Genomic DNA, 13,434 nt, shown 5'->3' with positions numbered 1-13,434 from the left:
GAGGCAGCGGCTAGGGGCTGTTCCCCAAGCCTTGTGTTTGCTGTGCCAAGGCTGCTGCTTGAGGTCTGCTGCTTAGAACAGCAACATGTTAGTGTACCGTTCATTTTTCTTAAAATTTCCAGAGCTGAGCAGTGTCTGTGAAGGAAAAACTGGGAAAGATAGTTGTGCTGGGCGCAGGGCCTTGCGGTGACAGCCCCCCCCCCCCCGCACCTTGGTGGAGAGGCAGGGACCAGGATCCCCTTCTGCACGGTCACCTTGGCCTTGGCGAAATGGAGATGCATTGGCAAGTCCCCCCCAGTGTAAGGACGCTGTGTCTAAAGGGGCCCAACAAAAGCAGATGAAAGACCTGCTCTCACCCCGACCACAAGTGGGTCCCAGTAGCTCACGTGAATTGTGCGAATTCCGCAGGAATCAGGATTTCAGCTTTAGCTTATTTTACTCCCCAAGTGCTGCATCTTGCACAGTTCAAGTTTATGTTCACGGCCAGGGTTAGACGGCCACTTGCTGCTCCTGCCTTCAGGCTGGTGTGCAGGGAGGGATGCCTTGTGAGCAGCGCTGTCCTCAGTGTGTGTGAGGTGCTGGGGTGAGAGCTGTACAGAGATGCAGATGGTGAAGATCCACGTCCTTTCATAGAGCTCAGCGTGGCAGTAGTTTTTAAGCAGCCAAGGTGTTTCATGTTCTAACTTCTGCAGATGCAGGAACCCAGCCCCCTTTGTTGTGCCTCACTCACAATGGTGCTTTCAGTGTCTGTCAGGCGTTCATTTGTAAGGTGCTGTATATAACTTGACTATATTACGCACATAATCCTACCCAATGGGTAGAACAAAACTTTGTTAATACTGCAATATAAGGTATAGATACCAATTTTAAGAGAAATGGCATAGAATTTGTGAATGCCTATGTGCTCTGTCCTCTTTTATAAGGAAATGTGCAAATGGATGCATACAGATAAAAGTCTATGTAGTTTATTAATAAATATCAGTATTATGACACAAGGGAAACAAGTCTGAACAAGCAAGCACAGCCTATGAACAACATATGTACAGCAATCAGAGTTGCATCTTTGCTGTGAAAACACTTAATAATTTTTTAAAATACCACAGCCTTTTGGAGCCACCAGATGCTTATTTTAATCCCTTCGATAATGTTCAGTTGGACCAGTATTAGCTATAATCAGAAAAAAATGTGGATTTTTCAACTTGCTTTATGAAAAAATATTCTGTTTCATGTTGTAGAATGAAGAGGGCAAACCCAGTGAAGAGTGCACTTTTCACTGAAATTGCAAAACTTAGGTCAGAGTGAGCACATCAGCCTGCAGCAGAGGACTGTGCAGTCCAGACGCATTTGTGACCATCTGTCTTTCTGTGCCTTTTTGACAAACGGAAGCTGTGGAACCAATGAATGAACAGTAGCATTTGCAGGAAAAATAACTTAGGACAAACCAGTCCACTTGAGAAGACCCCAGTCTCAGAAAGATTTGTTATGGGTTATAATTAGCAGACTGGCAATCAGCCAGCCGAGTGAATTCTTATGTCCTGTCCCTTCCTTTTGGTGTCTCCTGGTGATCACGACCCCAGAAACAAACTAGGCTTTGCCACTGACCAGGGACCACGTCACACCCCCTGACTCAGCATCTACTTACAGCTCTTAGTGTCTGACGGTGACCTCTGCATTCAAATATTCTAATATTGAAAATAGAAAAAAGAAGAGCCTATCACAATGTTCATTAAAACCATGGATGAGGGGCTTCCCTGGTGGTGCAGTGGTTGAGGGTCCACCAGCCGATGCAGGGGACATGGGTTCATGCCCCGGTCCGGGAAGATCCCACATGCCACAGAGCAGCTGGGCCCGTGAGCCACGGCTGCTGAGCCTGCGCGTCCAGAGCCTGTGCTCCGCAACGGGAGAGGCCACAACAGTGAGAGGCCCGCGAACCCAAAAAAAAAAAAAAAAAAAAAAAAAATGGATGAAATCGTGGGTGTGGGCATCCTTCCCAGTGCCATCCACAGTTTCGTGAAATTCTGCCCACCTGATCCCTATTTCCAGTTTATTCTGTCATCAGAGGATGTAAATTCTAATAATTCCTTGTTTTTTATTTGTTCCGTGGTGTATGTTTTGATTTTGAGAATCACGACGGAGTCATACTTTTGTCCTCCACAAAACAATTACTGATTATCCTTAAACTGAAAACACCTCTGCAACTCTTGATGCTAATGGACCAGAGGTCAGCCCTTCTTTGACTGTGCTTTGCAAGGCCACAAGAAGATGGGGATCTGTGTTTTCTGCACCCACTGCCCCCGCTGTCTGCTCACTGCCAATGGCAGTGGCCCTGGTGGTTCAGGTCAAGGGTGGAGGCTCCTCCCTGTTAGAAAAACTCCCCCAGACTTCATCTCTTGGGAGGATTGCTGAGCAGGAGTGTCATCTGAGGATGTTCTGGACTCAAAGGCACTAAATTTGTTACCACGTCATGGCTTTTCTACAGGACTAATAGAGGCTTAAACCTTACTGTTAATTATACTGGTTCATCTTAATGTGCTTGCTGGTATATTGCTATTCTTCATTTCATGGCTTTCAAAAATCACACTTTCTGGTGTAAAAGCTATTTTTAAATATGTACAATACTATGCATCGCATTTAATTCACTTAATTTTCACTAGGCTGCTTTATAATGAAAAAGTACAACTTTATCTGAACTTTTCAACAGTTGTTCACGTGATCTATAATAATCTGAAGTTGTTAAAGTCTTTTTTTTAAACAGACATTTGTGCTTACTGTTCAACATAATTCCCAGTTATACACAGAGAAAGATTTCCAGCTGTCATGTATCTGCCTCTTTAACTGAGCGAGGGGATGTAGTTCTTAGACCCAAGGTCTGTAACCGCAATCCGGACTTTTAAAGGAAGATGTTGCTCTAAGTGCTGTGTGTTATGAAATCAGCCTCTTCTGCTTGTTCTTAATGCTGTGTTCGAACCACAGCTCAAAATCATTAAAAAAAGATCACTGATACACGTGTCTATTGTTTTTTTAAAAAAATATTTCACAGACAAAGCATATGTTGGGGGGTGGGGGGAAAACTACTTGCATTTAAAAACCCGTCTCAGAAATGGTTCTTATGGTTCCCCAGGTAACCGTCCCATTCAGTTCTTATTCACTCTGACTTTTCAGAAATCATTATATTTGCTATAAACCCTGGCAGATCACATCATACAGTCCTGGGTTCTACACAGAACACTCAGGGATCGTCACCTGAGTTGAGGTGTCACCTTCAGGCTTCTGGAAGCTGTCACAGACAAACTGAGTCAACTCAGCCCAAAACGTGAGCAAGACTTGTAAAGAGAATCGTTCAGCAGACACCCTCAGAGGCTAATAAGGTCATTAGCATCAGAGGTTTTCAGTTCGTGATGATGGAGCAAAAGGAATCTAAGTTTCCTTCACTGAGAGATTAGAATGATATCTCTAAGCTCTAAGTAAGTATATGGATTCACAGATTACATAATTGTGAAATGTATAAAACTTCATACAGGGCTTCCCTGGTGGCGCAGTGGTTGGGGGTCCGCCTGCCGATGCAGGGGACGCGGGTTCGTGCCCCAGTCTGGGAGGATCCCGTGGGCCGTGGCTGCTGAGCCTGCGCGTCCGGAGCCTGTGCTCCGCGGCGGGAGAGGCCACAGCAGTGAGAGCCCGCGTACCGCAAAAAAAAAACAAAACAAACAAACAAAAAAAAAACACTTCATACAACCTACCAAACTACTAGAATAAGTGAGTTTAGCTTGGTTACAGGAAATACAATTAAAATATTTTTGCATTTCTATATGTTAGTAATGAACTGTGGAAACAAATGAACTTTGGAAACTGAAATCTTAAAATACCATTTAAATAACTGTATGGGCCCCAAACTCTAGTTATAAAACTTTTTTTTTTTTTTGGCCACACCGCACAGCTTGTGGGATCTTAGTTCCCTGACCAGGGATTGAACCTGGGCCACGGCAGTGAAAGCGCCAAGTCCTAACCACTGGACCACCACCAAGGAGCTCCCATAAAACCCATTTTAGATTCTGAATTAATTTTTTAAGACAATTTTGGAAAGGGGATTAGAAAGCTATAAGGAGGAAAATAGCTGTAAGAAAAGGATTTCTTTCTATTAAAACAGCAAATAGTCACTGATAAACCACATTATGCTCTTGAATAAATTCTATAATCTCTTATTCAGCAGATATTTGAGAAATTTTAAAGAATATTCCCCAAACTTATATCCCTCAGTGAAGGTAAGACCAGTATAAACTTTCGTCACAGAAGGAGAGGAGATTCCAGGCTTGATTCCTACTGGATTGGGTTCAGTAAACCCATTTCTATATGAGGTCGCCTGGTTGGCTGGGTCTGGGTGCAGGGAGGTTACTTGGAGCTGCTCTGAAGGAGGCAGGAGATGGTCAGGGTGGGCCCACTGTGTCCATCTGGGCAGCGGGGCTCAGTGTGGCGCTGAGAAACCAGAGACTGCACTCTTGCAGGACAGGAGGCGAGACACTGATCTCCACTGTCGGGGGCCTGTGGGACCCCTTCCCGCAGCCCTGGCTGTGCACTGAGAAGGCTCTGAAGACTTCAGAAGAAGCCCCGGGCCAAAACCAGACAATAGGCCTGGAGGCTGCCCGTGACCCAGGAGCTGTCCATCGGGCTGGAGCTGAAGTGCCAAAGGCCAAGGAGCCCCTGTGGGCCCTCGAAAGCCGAGGCACCGCCAGCCAGGGAGAGAGACGCCAAGGTCTGGACCCACCATTTTCTGCTCAGGCTACACTCAGCACAGGACATAACAGAGCCCAACACCTCCCTCCCTGGCGATAGGCTCCCTGCTGACCCACCTGGTACATGGGGAACCCCCAGTGCACTTCAGGGCCTGCACCGGATCCCATACCCCACCAGTCTCTGGCTTTCTTGGACCGACTTCTGTTCATTGGATTGTTTGTGAAACAGCAGAGCTGCCAACAGCTAAGTAGATGGACTAGCAACTCAGGCAGCCCTCTCCCTGCACCCTCGAGGACATCTAGAAAAGCAGTGTGCTCGAAAGGAACCTCCAGAATCCTTCAGAGAGCCACTCACAGTGGCCTTGGAACAAACACTTATTTCTGACTCTCCATGATGACACTTGCACAAAACAGTTTATAACGAGCCTGTTACTTAAAACATCATAATTTCTCTCGTTACACTGTTTTGACGTTTTGCTTTGAATGGATTCTAATTAAAATGCATGTTTTAAAAATAACAGCCAAAAGGTAAAAGCTGTGCATTTGTAAATTTCATTGTTTTGATGGCATGTGTCTGTCCAGACTTTGGGCTTTTGTGCTAATAATGTAAACCTCATTCACCCTACTTTAAAAAAATCAAAAGCTACAGTCTTAGTCATTTGAACACAGCATGGTGTTAACTGCAATACAGACTTTCAAAAGGCTTTACCAGGAAGCAGTATATATACATTTACACACACTTGTGTATAGTATACTGCTCCTATATGACTTAACCTGTTTACAAAGCCATTTGCATTTATAGAGTTTACTGTGGTACTACCACCAGAATCTGGAAGCACAAAATATTCTAGCAGTCTACACTAGCAGACAGAGTAAGCATGCTTTCAAATCAAAGTGCTGACTTTGGCCTCTCCCACGTGGCAGGCCAGGGACCCATCCCCTTGGCCCCACCTGAGCCAGGCTGTGTCTGCCACCCTGGCTTCGGTGGGGGACCCTGAGGTCCTGCTTGAGATTTCCTGCTTACAGTTCAAGGGCAGCACAGGCTTTGGAGCCTACAGACCTGGTGGCCTCAAGTATTAGCTCTGTCTCAGGTTAATGTCTTCAAATGTCACGCATACAACAGGGTCACCTGCGCGAAGACTGGAGGAGAGGGTATGCTTGCCACATGCGGCCCCCACAGAGGGAGCTGTGCTGCTCAGCTTTCACTTTCCAGGTTCACCCAATTCCTACAGACTTGTAAATAGCACTCTGCCTTGGCATGCTCTCTACGCTAACACTGCAGCTTAAAATGCCAGTGACGGAAACGGGCCAAGTTAGTGCCAAGGGGGTTGGAGCACCTGTGTCAAGGCAGAGACTGAACCACCAGGACCCAAACCTCCTCACCATGGTTTTAAGTAAAATACATCTGTTTCTTTTCTCATTACTCTAGATGTTGACAGTTTTTTTGGTTAAAAAACCATGTTGTGTGTGTGTCAGGGAGTGTTCTTACAGCCTTAGCAATAAAATGTGAAAATCTGAAGGGAGAATAGTTTTTAAAAAATAATTTCCCACCTTGCCCCCATTTTTTCCTTCTCTGGCTTCCTTTCTGTGAGGGGTGGGGGAGCTAACACTGATCTGAGTGCTGTCACAGCCTCAAGGAAACCGCAAGGACCCCAGGCTCCTGGTGCCGGGATCCTGTACCACGTATGCATCCTCTTCACCAATGCTGGCACACTCCCTTCCTTCCGGAACCATCCATGAGCACATGGTTTTGCCTCACTGTCAACCTCCCGTAAACCTCCCGCACACACATTCTCCACTCCCAGAGAGGCCAGCCCAACAGTTCTTAGTTGGGGATACACTGAACTTCCCAGTGAGAAAAGTAACCACAAAAGCCAGCTCCTGATGCTTCAGATGTTACATCGATTGATCCCAAGGAAAAGGAAAATTCCAATCTGAGCTGTTCCAAGTGTCGCAAATGCAGGCTCAGGTGCTGTGACCACCACCATGACCCTCCACACAAGTGCAGTAGGAAAAGCAAACTCACTTTCTTACCACGGGAGGATGGGGTATTTTCTAAGGCTGAATCCTCTTTGGATAATGAAATATCACTCTAAAGAAAGAATTAAATTATGATGCCACAGAGCAACTAAGCCCGTGCACCACAACTACTGAGCCTACGCTCTAGAGCCCGTGAGCCACAGCTACTGAGCCCACAAGCCACAACTAGTGAAGCCCGCACACCTAGAGCCCGTGCTCCGCAGCAAGAGAAGCCACTGCAATGAGAAGCCCGAGCACCACAACAGAGTAGCCCCTGCTCACAGCAACTAGATAAAGCCCGTGTGCAGCAACAAAGACCCAACGCAGCCAAAACAAACAAATAAAAATTTATTTTAAAAAAGAAAATTATGAAGTTAAAAGGGAAAAGATGATAGAAATCACCAGAAGAGGACAGAGGATTAGGAATATTCATAAATTGGCTTCAGCTCCAAAAATACAAAGAATTTTACAAGTTCCAAAGCAGGTACTTACTTTACCTTTCTCAGTTCCTGGATTTGAACGTCTGACCCGGCTCTCCTGCGCCTTTCTTCAACTACAGCTACTGGCCTCAACATTCTGAAGTGACCCACTAGAGGGAAAATTGGGTTTATGACTGAGAAAACTTCTATTAATCTAAAATGCTTCCAAAATAATGCAGTTACAAAATGATCTACATTTCTCAACAGAAGTTGCATTAGGTTTTGTGGACAAGCGTTTTACTGATAATAATATTTTCAACTTTTTTTGGAAAGTAAAACTTGTCCCTTATTTCCAAACCAAAAGAAGTGAGGAATGCAATTACAACCTACCAGTATCTTCCATCTTCTTCAGGAGGGGAATAACAAGCACATGGTGATGGAGCACGATGGCAACCAAGCCCTGTAACTCTACCTCCAGACCAAGGTGAATGGCAGGGCAGTCAGTGTTTGAGGACTGGACAAACTGTGCCTTTGGGACCCTTGCAAAGAGAGAACCCAAACAGCCACTATTCTTAAAGAAGTAAAGCAACAGCCATAATTAAGTCGCAAGACTGTATCCAAAGAAAATACTGACTCAAATTCAATAAAATACAAATTAGTCAAAATGCGCTTCAAATCATTACAGAATCTCAAATCTCATACTTAGAGGTGCATACAAAATAACAGCTTAATATTTGTGTATATAGAGGAAATGCTGTATGTTCTTTTTTTTAAATACAAACAAACCCTCAATTAGTGTTAAGGAGCTGAAACATCTCATTGTTTTACCCTATTTAGATTATATTAGGTAGATTTCATGTAGATTATATTAGATATATTTCATATATGGTACACTTAAAAGTAATCTTATGAAATTACCCAAATGGAGTAAAAGGCTGACTTTCAGCAGGTACCTGATTAGAAAGTCAGGAAACACCTGCAAGCTTTCTGTCCCGCTCTTACTGAGGAGTGGGCCATAGCGCCTGCCCACCAGAGGGAGGGAGAACCACATACCGGCTACCGCAGGACAACCAGGCACGCTTGCATGCAAACTCGCCTTTTTCTTTTTCACTTCAAAGAGAGTTTTCTACCATTTAAAATGGTCAAAATTCAAAGCAGAAAAAGCTGGACATAGGGAGGGAGGGAGAGGTGAGGAAAGAAGGAAGAAAGGTTCTATGCATTCCTCACAGTCAGGAAGAATGAGAATATATTGTGGCTACACATGGAACATCTCTGACCTGTCCTACAACTTCTGCTCTTATGGACCATGCTGTCCCAGAGAAAACACAACGTGAATGCGCTTTCTGTTCGTCTCAGGCTCCATGAGCCCTCTTACTTGTAGAGAGAAAACACAAGTGCTGAGGAGGACTTTGGGGCTGCCTGTGCACTTCCCACGAGCACTGTCCAAGTCAACGGAATAATGTCATACTCTGCCTTGAAGGCTTCTGAAGTCAAGCCGCATTCTCTCTGCTGAGAGAATCATTCTTATCAAAATAGCCAGATAACTGCCACAAGACAATTATGATCTGTCATCATTACTGTTGGTGGCTGCCAGCGATTTATGGGGAAGAATACAGCTTGATTTTCAAAGCCTAACCCTGAAGAAGCAAGACAACCAAAAACTTGTTTTAATGAGTTAAAATGAACCAGCTTGACATGGAAGTCACAAAGGAAAAAAATCTCAAAGAGGGAAAAGTATACCCAATCGGCACAAACTTAGCATTTCTCAAATGTAAGTTACAAGCTCAAAATGCAGGACAAATATCTTTCAAGAATCAGAAAGCCAGGCCAAAATTCATGGCTGAAGACGAATTCTGGCCAAGTCTCTAAGAGAAGGAGAATTCTTGCCTCTATTGTTCCTTTGGGTCAAGGAGGCAGAATCTTTTGGGTACTCCGTAATATACAGATGGACCAGGAGAGACCAAACAAAGCTCCTATTTGCAGAATGAATAATTAAAAGCACCCACCTCTGGTTCTGCAGATTTCTGGTTCAGGTGGTTAAATTCCAAGGCAGTAGAGAGGCCCATACTTTTTATGAACACTCCTGTGCAACTCCGGCCTCTAGGCCAACGTGACTGGACGCACCGTAGACCATGGCTCGGGAAAAGCCAACTGAGTAAGCATCTAATACCAAAAACCACTTCAAACCAATGTTGGTAACACTTAATCTAAATGTATTTACTTTCTTCTAAACTAACTCCATATCTTCCCTATGGAGATTCAATTTTGAAAATCTGAAATAAATGAAGGTCCCCATTTTAAAAAGTAAGATGTAGCCAACAGAAGAAATATGTCTATATTACCATGAAAGCAAGTATTTTTCAGACAGAATCCTTTAATAATTCAGAAATGTATATCTCACCAATGCATTTTATAAAAATGGTATCATCTCAAAGGTATCAGGAAAGATGCATGTACTCTTTCTGACTCATTTGCTAAAGCATTTTCTGTCCATTTCATTACCATCACCATACTCTACAATCTTCTACAGTGGCTTTGTTCAGAACATCTGAATTTGGATAAGAAATCCTGAAGATGAACCAAGTGGAAAGAACACAAAAAAGAGCTAGATATGTCTAACGTACAACTTGCTTCTTTTCTTCAAACATCTCTTCTGCCCAAACTGTTAAGATGTTTATAAAATTCCTGGAATTACCTTCTGAGGTCACTGAAATAAGACAGCCAATAGCTCCATTGCTTCCTAGAGCATAAAGGACTACAGTAACGTCTTCCATCTGTAAATAAATGGAAGGCAGATTCTATAACAAATAAGCTGAAGATTATATTTGAAGGCATAGTTTTATTATTTTTACTAGTGGCAGGAAGGTGACCTTAATACATGAACTCTTTCTCCTTTGTTGGAATCTGCAAATAGCACCCTACTGTATGCAAAATGTTGGTTCAGTAAGAGACATTTTTGTGGTACTTTAAAAGGTTGGTTTTGCTATTTTTCTTGAATAAACTAAGTCTTTTTTTACCTAATCTATTTTTCATTTCAATTGTTAATTTGCTGAGCAAACACTTTTTATCTATTTTTATAGGTGTTAAATTAAATCTCAGCCATGGCTCCCTCTTTACCCTGTCAAAAATCCTACTTAAATACAGATGTGCACACCAGACACAGCAAGTATAAGGCTTATTGTAAATGAAATGGTTATGATATTTACCACACACACACACCCGGATAATTTAACTCAATGCCCACTATGTGCTGTTGGCCTGCTACGAATACTCCACATGCATATTTCAGGGGTCCCCCTTTCGGCTCTTTGTAGCTTCCCTTAAGGACTAGGTTAGCAAGATGAGAGCAGCAGCATTTGACAAGATCAGATATTCCTGATACCAAATAATGACAAAAGAACTTCTTACACCTTAAGAGAATGTTTTACTAGAGAATTTCAAAGCACTCCCTATTATCTCACTTTCTGTAACTGGACAAACACAACACAATTATGAAACTGGATGGCAACAAATCTCAAACAGGCTGAACCAAAGGTGGAAACTCAGGGTTATTAGTGCTTCTAAGACCCACAATTTATCCTCATTGGAAAACACGCCCTATGCAACGTGAAAAGTAAAAAGAAAGTTTCATATAACACATGATTTTAAACCGAGCAGTCTCAGTGGTTAAAAATAAACAAACAAGGAATTTGTTAATATCCATCTTAGCATTTAATATATGCAAAAATGTGAATTATTTAATAAACAAGCTAAAACATGTTCACTGTTTTTGAATTTGAAAATGTGCTGTCAATTTGAAATCACACGTTTGATCTGTATCAGGAGACAAACCATCCTGCCTGATCGGGCCTGCATGTGGCAGAGTGAGCCTTGCCCCCTCACCACTCTACCCACCCCCACAAAGAAGAGTCCAATCACAGCACAGCCAATATAATGATGAGACATATCAAATGCAAACATCTTTTTCCCTTTAAAGTATTCTCTAAATTTGGCCAAACTCAGTATTTAATACGAAAACCCTGCATCACAGCAGTGATGCCTGCAGCCTTATCAGATCACTCACAACAAAGACAATCTAGAAAGAGGCCATTCCCTCTTTCAACTCAAAGGTTAGAACTGAAGTAAAGGCAGTTAGAGCAAAAGGAAACACACAAACACATCCTCAAACACACCCACACAAATTGTGGCAACTTTCACATCTGACAACAACTGAATTTCATTCCAAGCAGGTTTTAATGACAGCTTTGCTATTTAAAAAATTCAAGTAAAATGCTCAAGTAAGGATGTTTCAATGCAAGAGGAAAACAGCAGCTACAATCTTAAAATTTTACTCCATAATGGAATCAAGACCGACTCTGGCTGGTGGAGACCAGGTGGCAGGGACAGGCAGGTCCCATCCTCCCAAACCTGCACTGCCGAGAACCACAAGCTGCAGGCACTGCTAAGCGCATCTGATCTCCACCATAAACTTAAGGTGTGATGATTTTCCCTTTTCCTCTGAGAGATCAGTTGGAGAGGACATGATGCAGGAATAACAGTTTTACATTCTGGGTGAGAAAGTGCTATGACTGCACAGATTTGCTTAAAAAATTTGATTATGGCAAGCTTGAGGTAAAAATCATTTTTAAAGGGTCAATTTTTCATTTACATATAACCAATACATCTTATTTACATATATATGACCCAATTTTCATTCAGCTTTCTTTATATGAAGGCTACATTTTAACTGGTATGTAACCGTTATATACTATCTTTAGAGAAAGACTAAATATCCTCTTATTCACAGGCAGTTCTGATGATAACAGTTTGTCTCCACATTGAGAAGTGAATATCGTTAAAACCTCAAATAACAAAAAAGATGAAGACCTAGTGTTAAATCTGTGTAGGGCCGCACCAGCTATTCAAGGAGTCAGCAGCTATCTAAACACAAAGCAAGGATGACTGAAGACATGGACCACTGCTTAACGCTGCTACTGACATGAAATTCTTATACTGGGTTCATTTTTTCTTTTCAAAAAACACTGATTTTTCTAGTGATGTTCAACTTTAAAAAGTTATCTTAGTTCTTTAACCCTCAGAGAACTGCTATATTTAGGCTGCTAACCAAAAAAATAATCAAGAGCATGTACCTTTGTCCAGTCCCCAAGGGTTAAAGTGCAGGAACTGTCTATAACCTGGTATATAAGGCACCCTATTCCACTTTTTTCTTAAAAGAAACCTTTCCTTTGGTTTCTTGCAGTTTTTCAGTGAGTCTGTCCTTTGTCTCCTCCATCTTCTCTGTGAGGCGCTCCTTTGTCTCCTCCATCCTGTCCTGCAGATACTCCTTCACAGGGGGTGGCGTCGACATGTAGCCACGGCTGCGCAGATACTTCACAGTGAAGGAGGTCCCCCCCAGGGTCACAGTGTACCGCGCAGGCGTTGCAATCTGTGGGAAAATGAAATGGACAGATCAGTACTGATTACAACTGTTGTCTAAAGCAAAAACAGTGTGACGTTAAAATTCCTGTTAATAACCAAACTATCAATTACTTTATTGCTTCATAAGGCTGTTACATCCTATATGGTTTTCCCTCCTAACATTCCGTATTTGTCACCTAGACACTGACCCAGGATTAGAGAACATTCACAGGGGCAGCTCCAAAGTTCTGTACCCATGTGCTAGTGAACCTGGGGGGCAGACTCACTGAGAACCAGAGGGAGGCCTCAGGACCCTCCCTATAACAAAGGCACATGCGTTTCCACTCCCCAGAAACCCTGCCGACCTGCACACACTATTCATCTAAACCGGAACCAAACTGAGGGGCAAGCACGGGCCAAATGTTTATTCTTCACTGAGTTTAGTTTAGTTTCACTTCCAAATCTCTTTTCTTTGGCTTTTCCAGGCTTTATGCTACTTTCTCCTTACAGTCCATGCTGGGTTTGGCATCCCAACCAGGAACTTCCATGAGGCCAAAAAGTGGTAAAATGGCACACATATAGGAGACACGTACACATGTCAACTGACCAGAGGTTTAAGGTCCCAAACTAACTAGTAGATGAACTGGTACAAAGGGAGAATTGTTAAGAGCACAGGCTGCATCACATTCTGAGGCAAGAAACCTCAGTGTCTGCTGCTCTACCTGAGAAACCAGGTTACAGAAACCAAACACCCAGGTGGACCCTCCACACCTCTTTCCTTGCACAGGAACATGAGCAGAGCCCCTGCTGACACCAGCCCACCTGCGTGCCAACCTTGTGTTTCAATTCCAAGCAGGCCAACAGGCACTGAG

General features: G+C 43.2%; 1 protein-coding gene across 15 annotated transcripts in view; it reads right to left on the bottom strand.

Annotated features, from left to right (window-relative positions):
• Positions 1-141: 141 nt before the first annotated feature.
• Positions 142-13,434, bottom strand: part of MIMS1 (mitochondrial inner membrane structural 1) — a 39,377-nt gene continuing 26,084 nt past the window's right edge. For 7 of the 15 annotated variants that reach the window (XM_089894882.1, XM_089894883.1, XM_089894878.1 and 4 more), the window contains 3 exons: positions 7,556-12,590; positions 7,239-7,335; positions 142-590 (listed from right to left, as the gene is read on the bottom strand). In XM_089894882.1, the coding sequence (XP_089751008.1) occupies positions 12,357-12,590 (234 nt within the window). In that variant the 3' untranslated portion in view covers positions 142-590; positions 7,239-7,335; positions 7,556-12,356. The remainder of the gene's footprint in view (positions 591-7,238; positions 7,336-7,555; positions 12,591-13,434) is intronic. The other 8 variants (XM_022551384.3, XM_089894875.1, XM_089894876.1 and 5 more) reach the window with 8 other exon arrangements.

Source organism: Delphinapterus leucas, chromosome 14, assembly GCF_059928025.1.
Source record: "Delphinapterus leucas isolate spDelLeu-1000000601 "Yukka" chromosome 14, BTC_Dleu_Yukka2, whole genome shotgun sequence".
Classification (NCBI taxonomy): Eukaryota; Metazoa; Chordata; class Mammalia; order Artiodactyla; family Monodontidae; genus Delphinapterus; species Delphinapterus leucas.
Note: the sequence above shows the minus strand (reverse complement) of the source record. Positions and strands in the feature narration are given on the sequence as shown.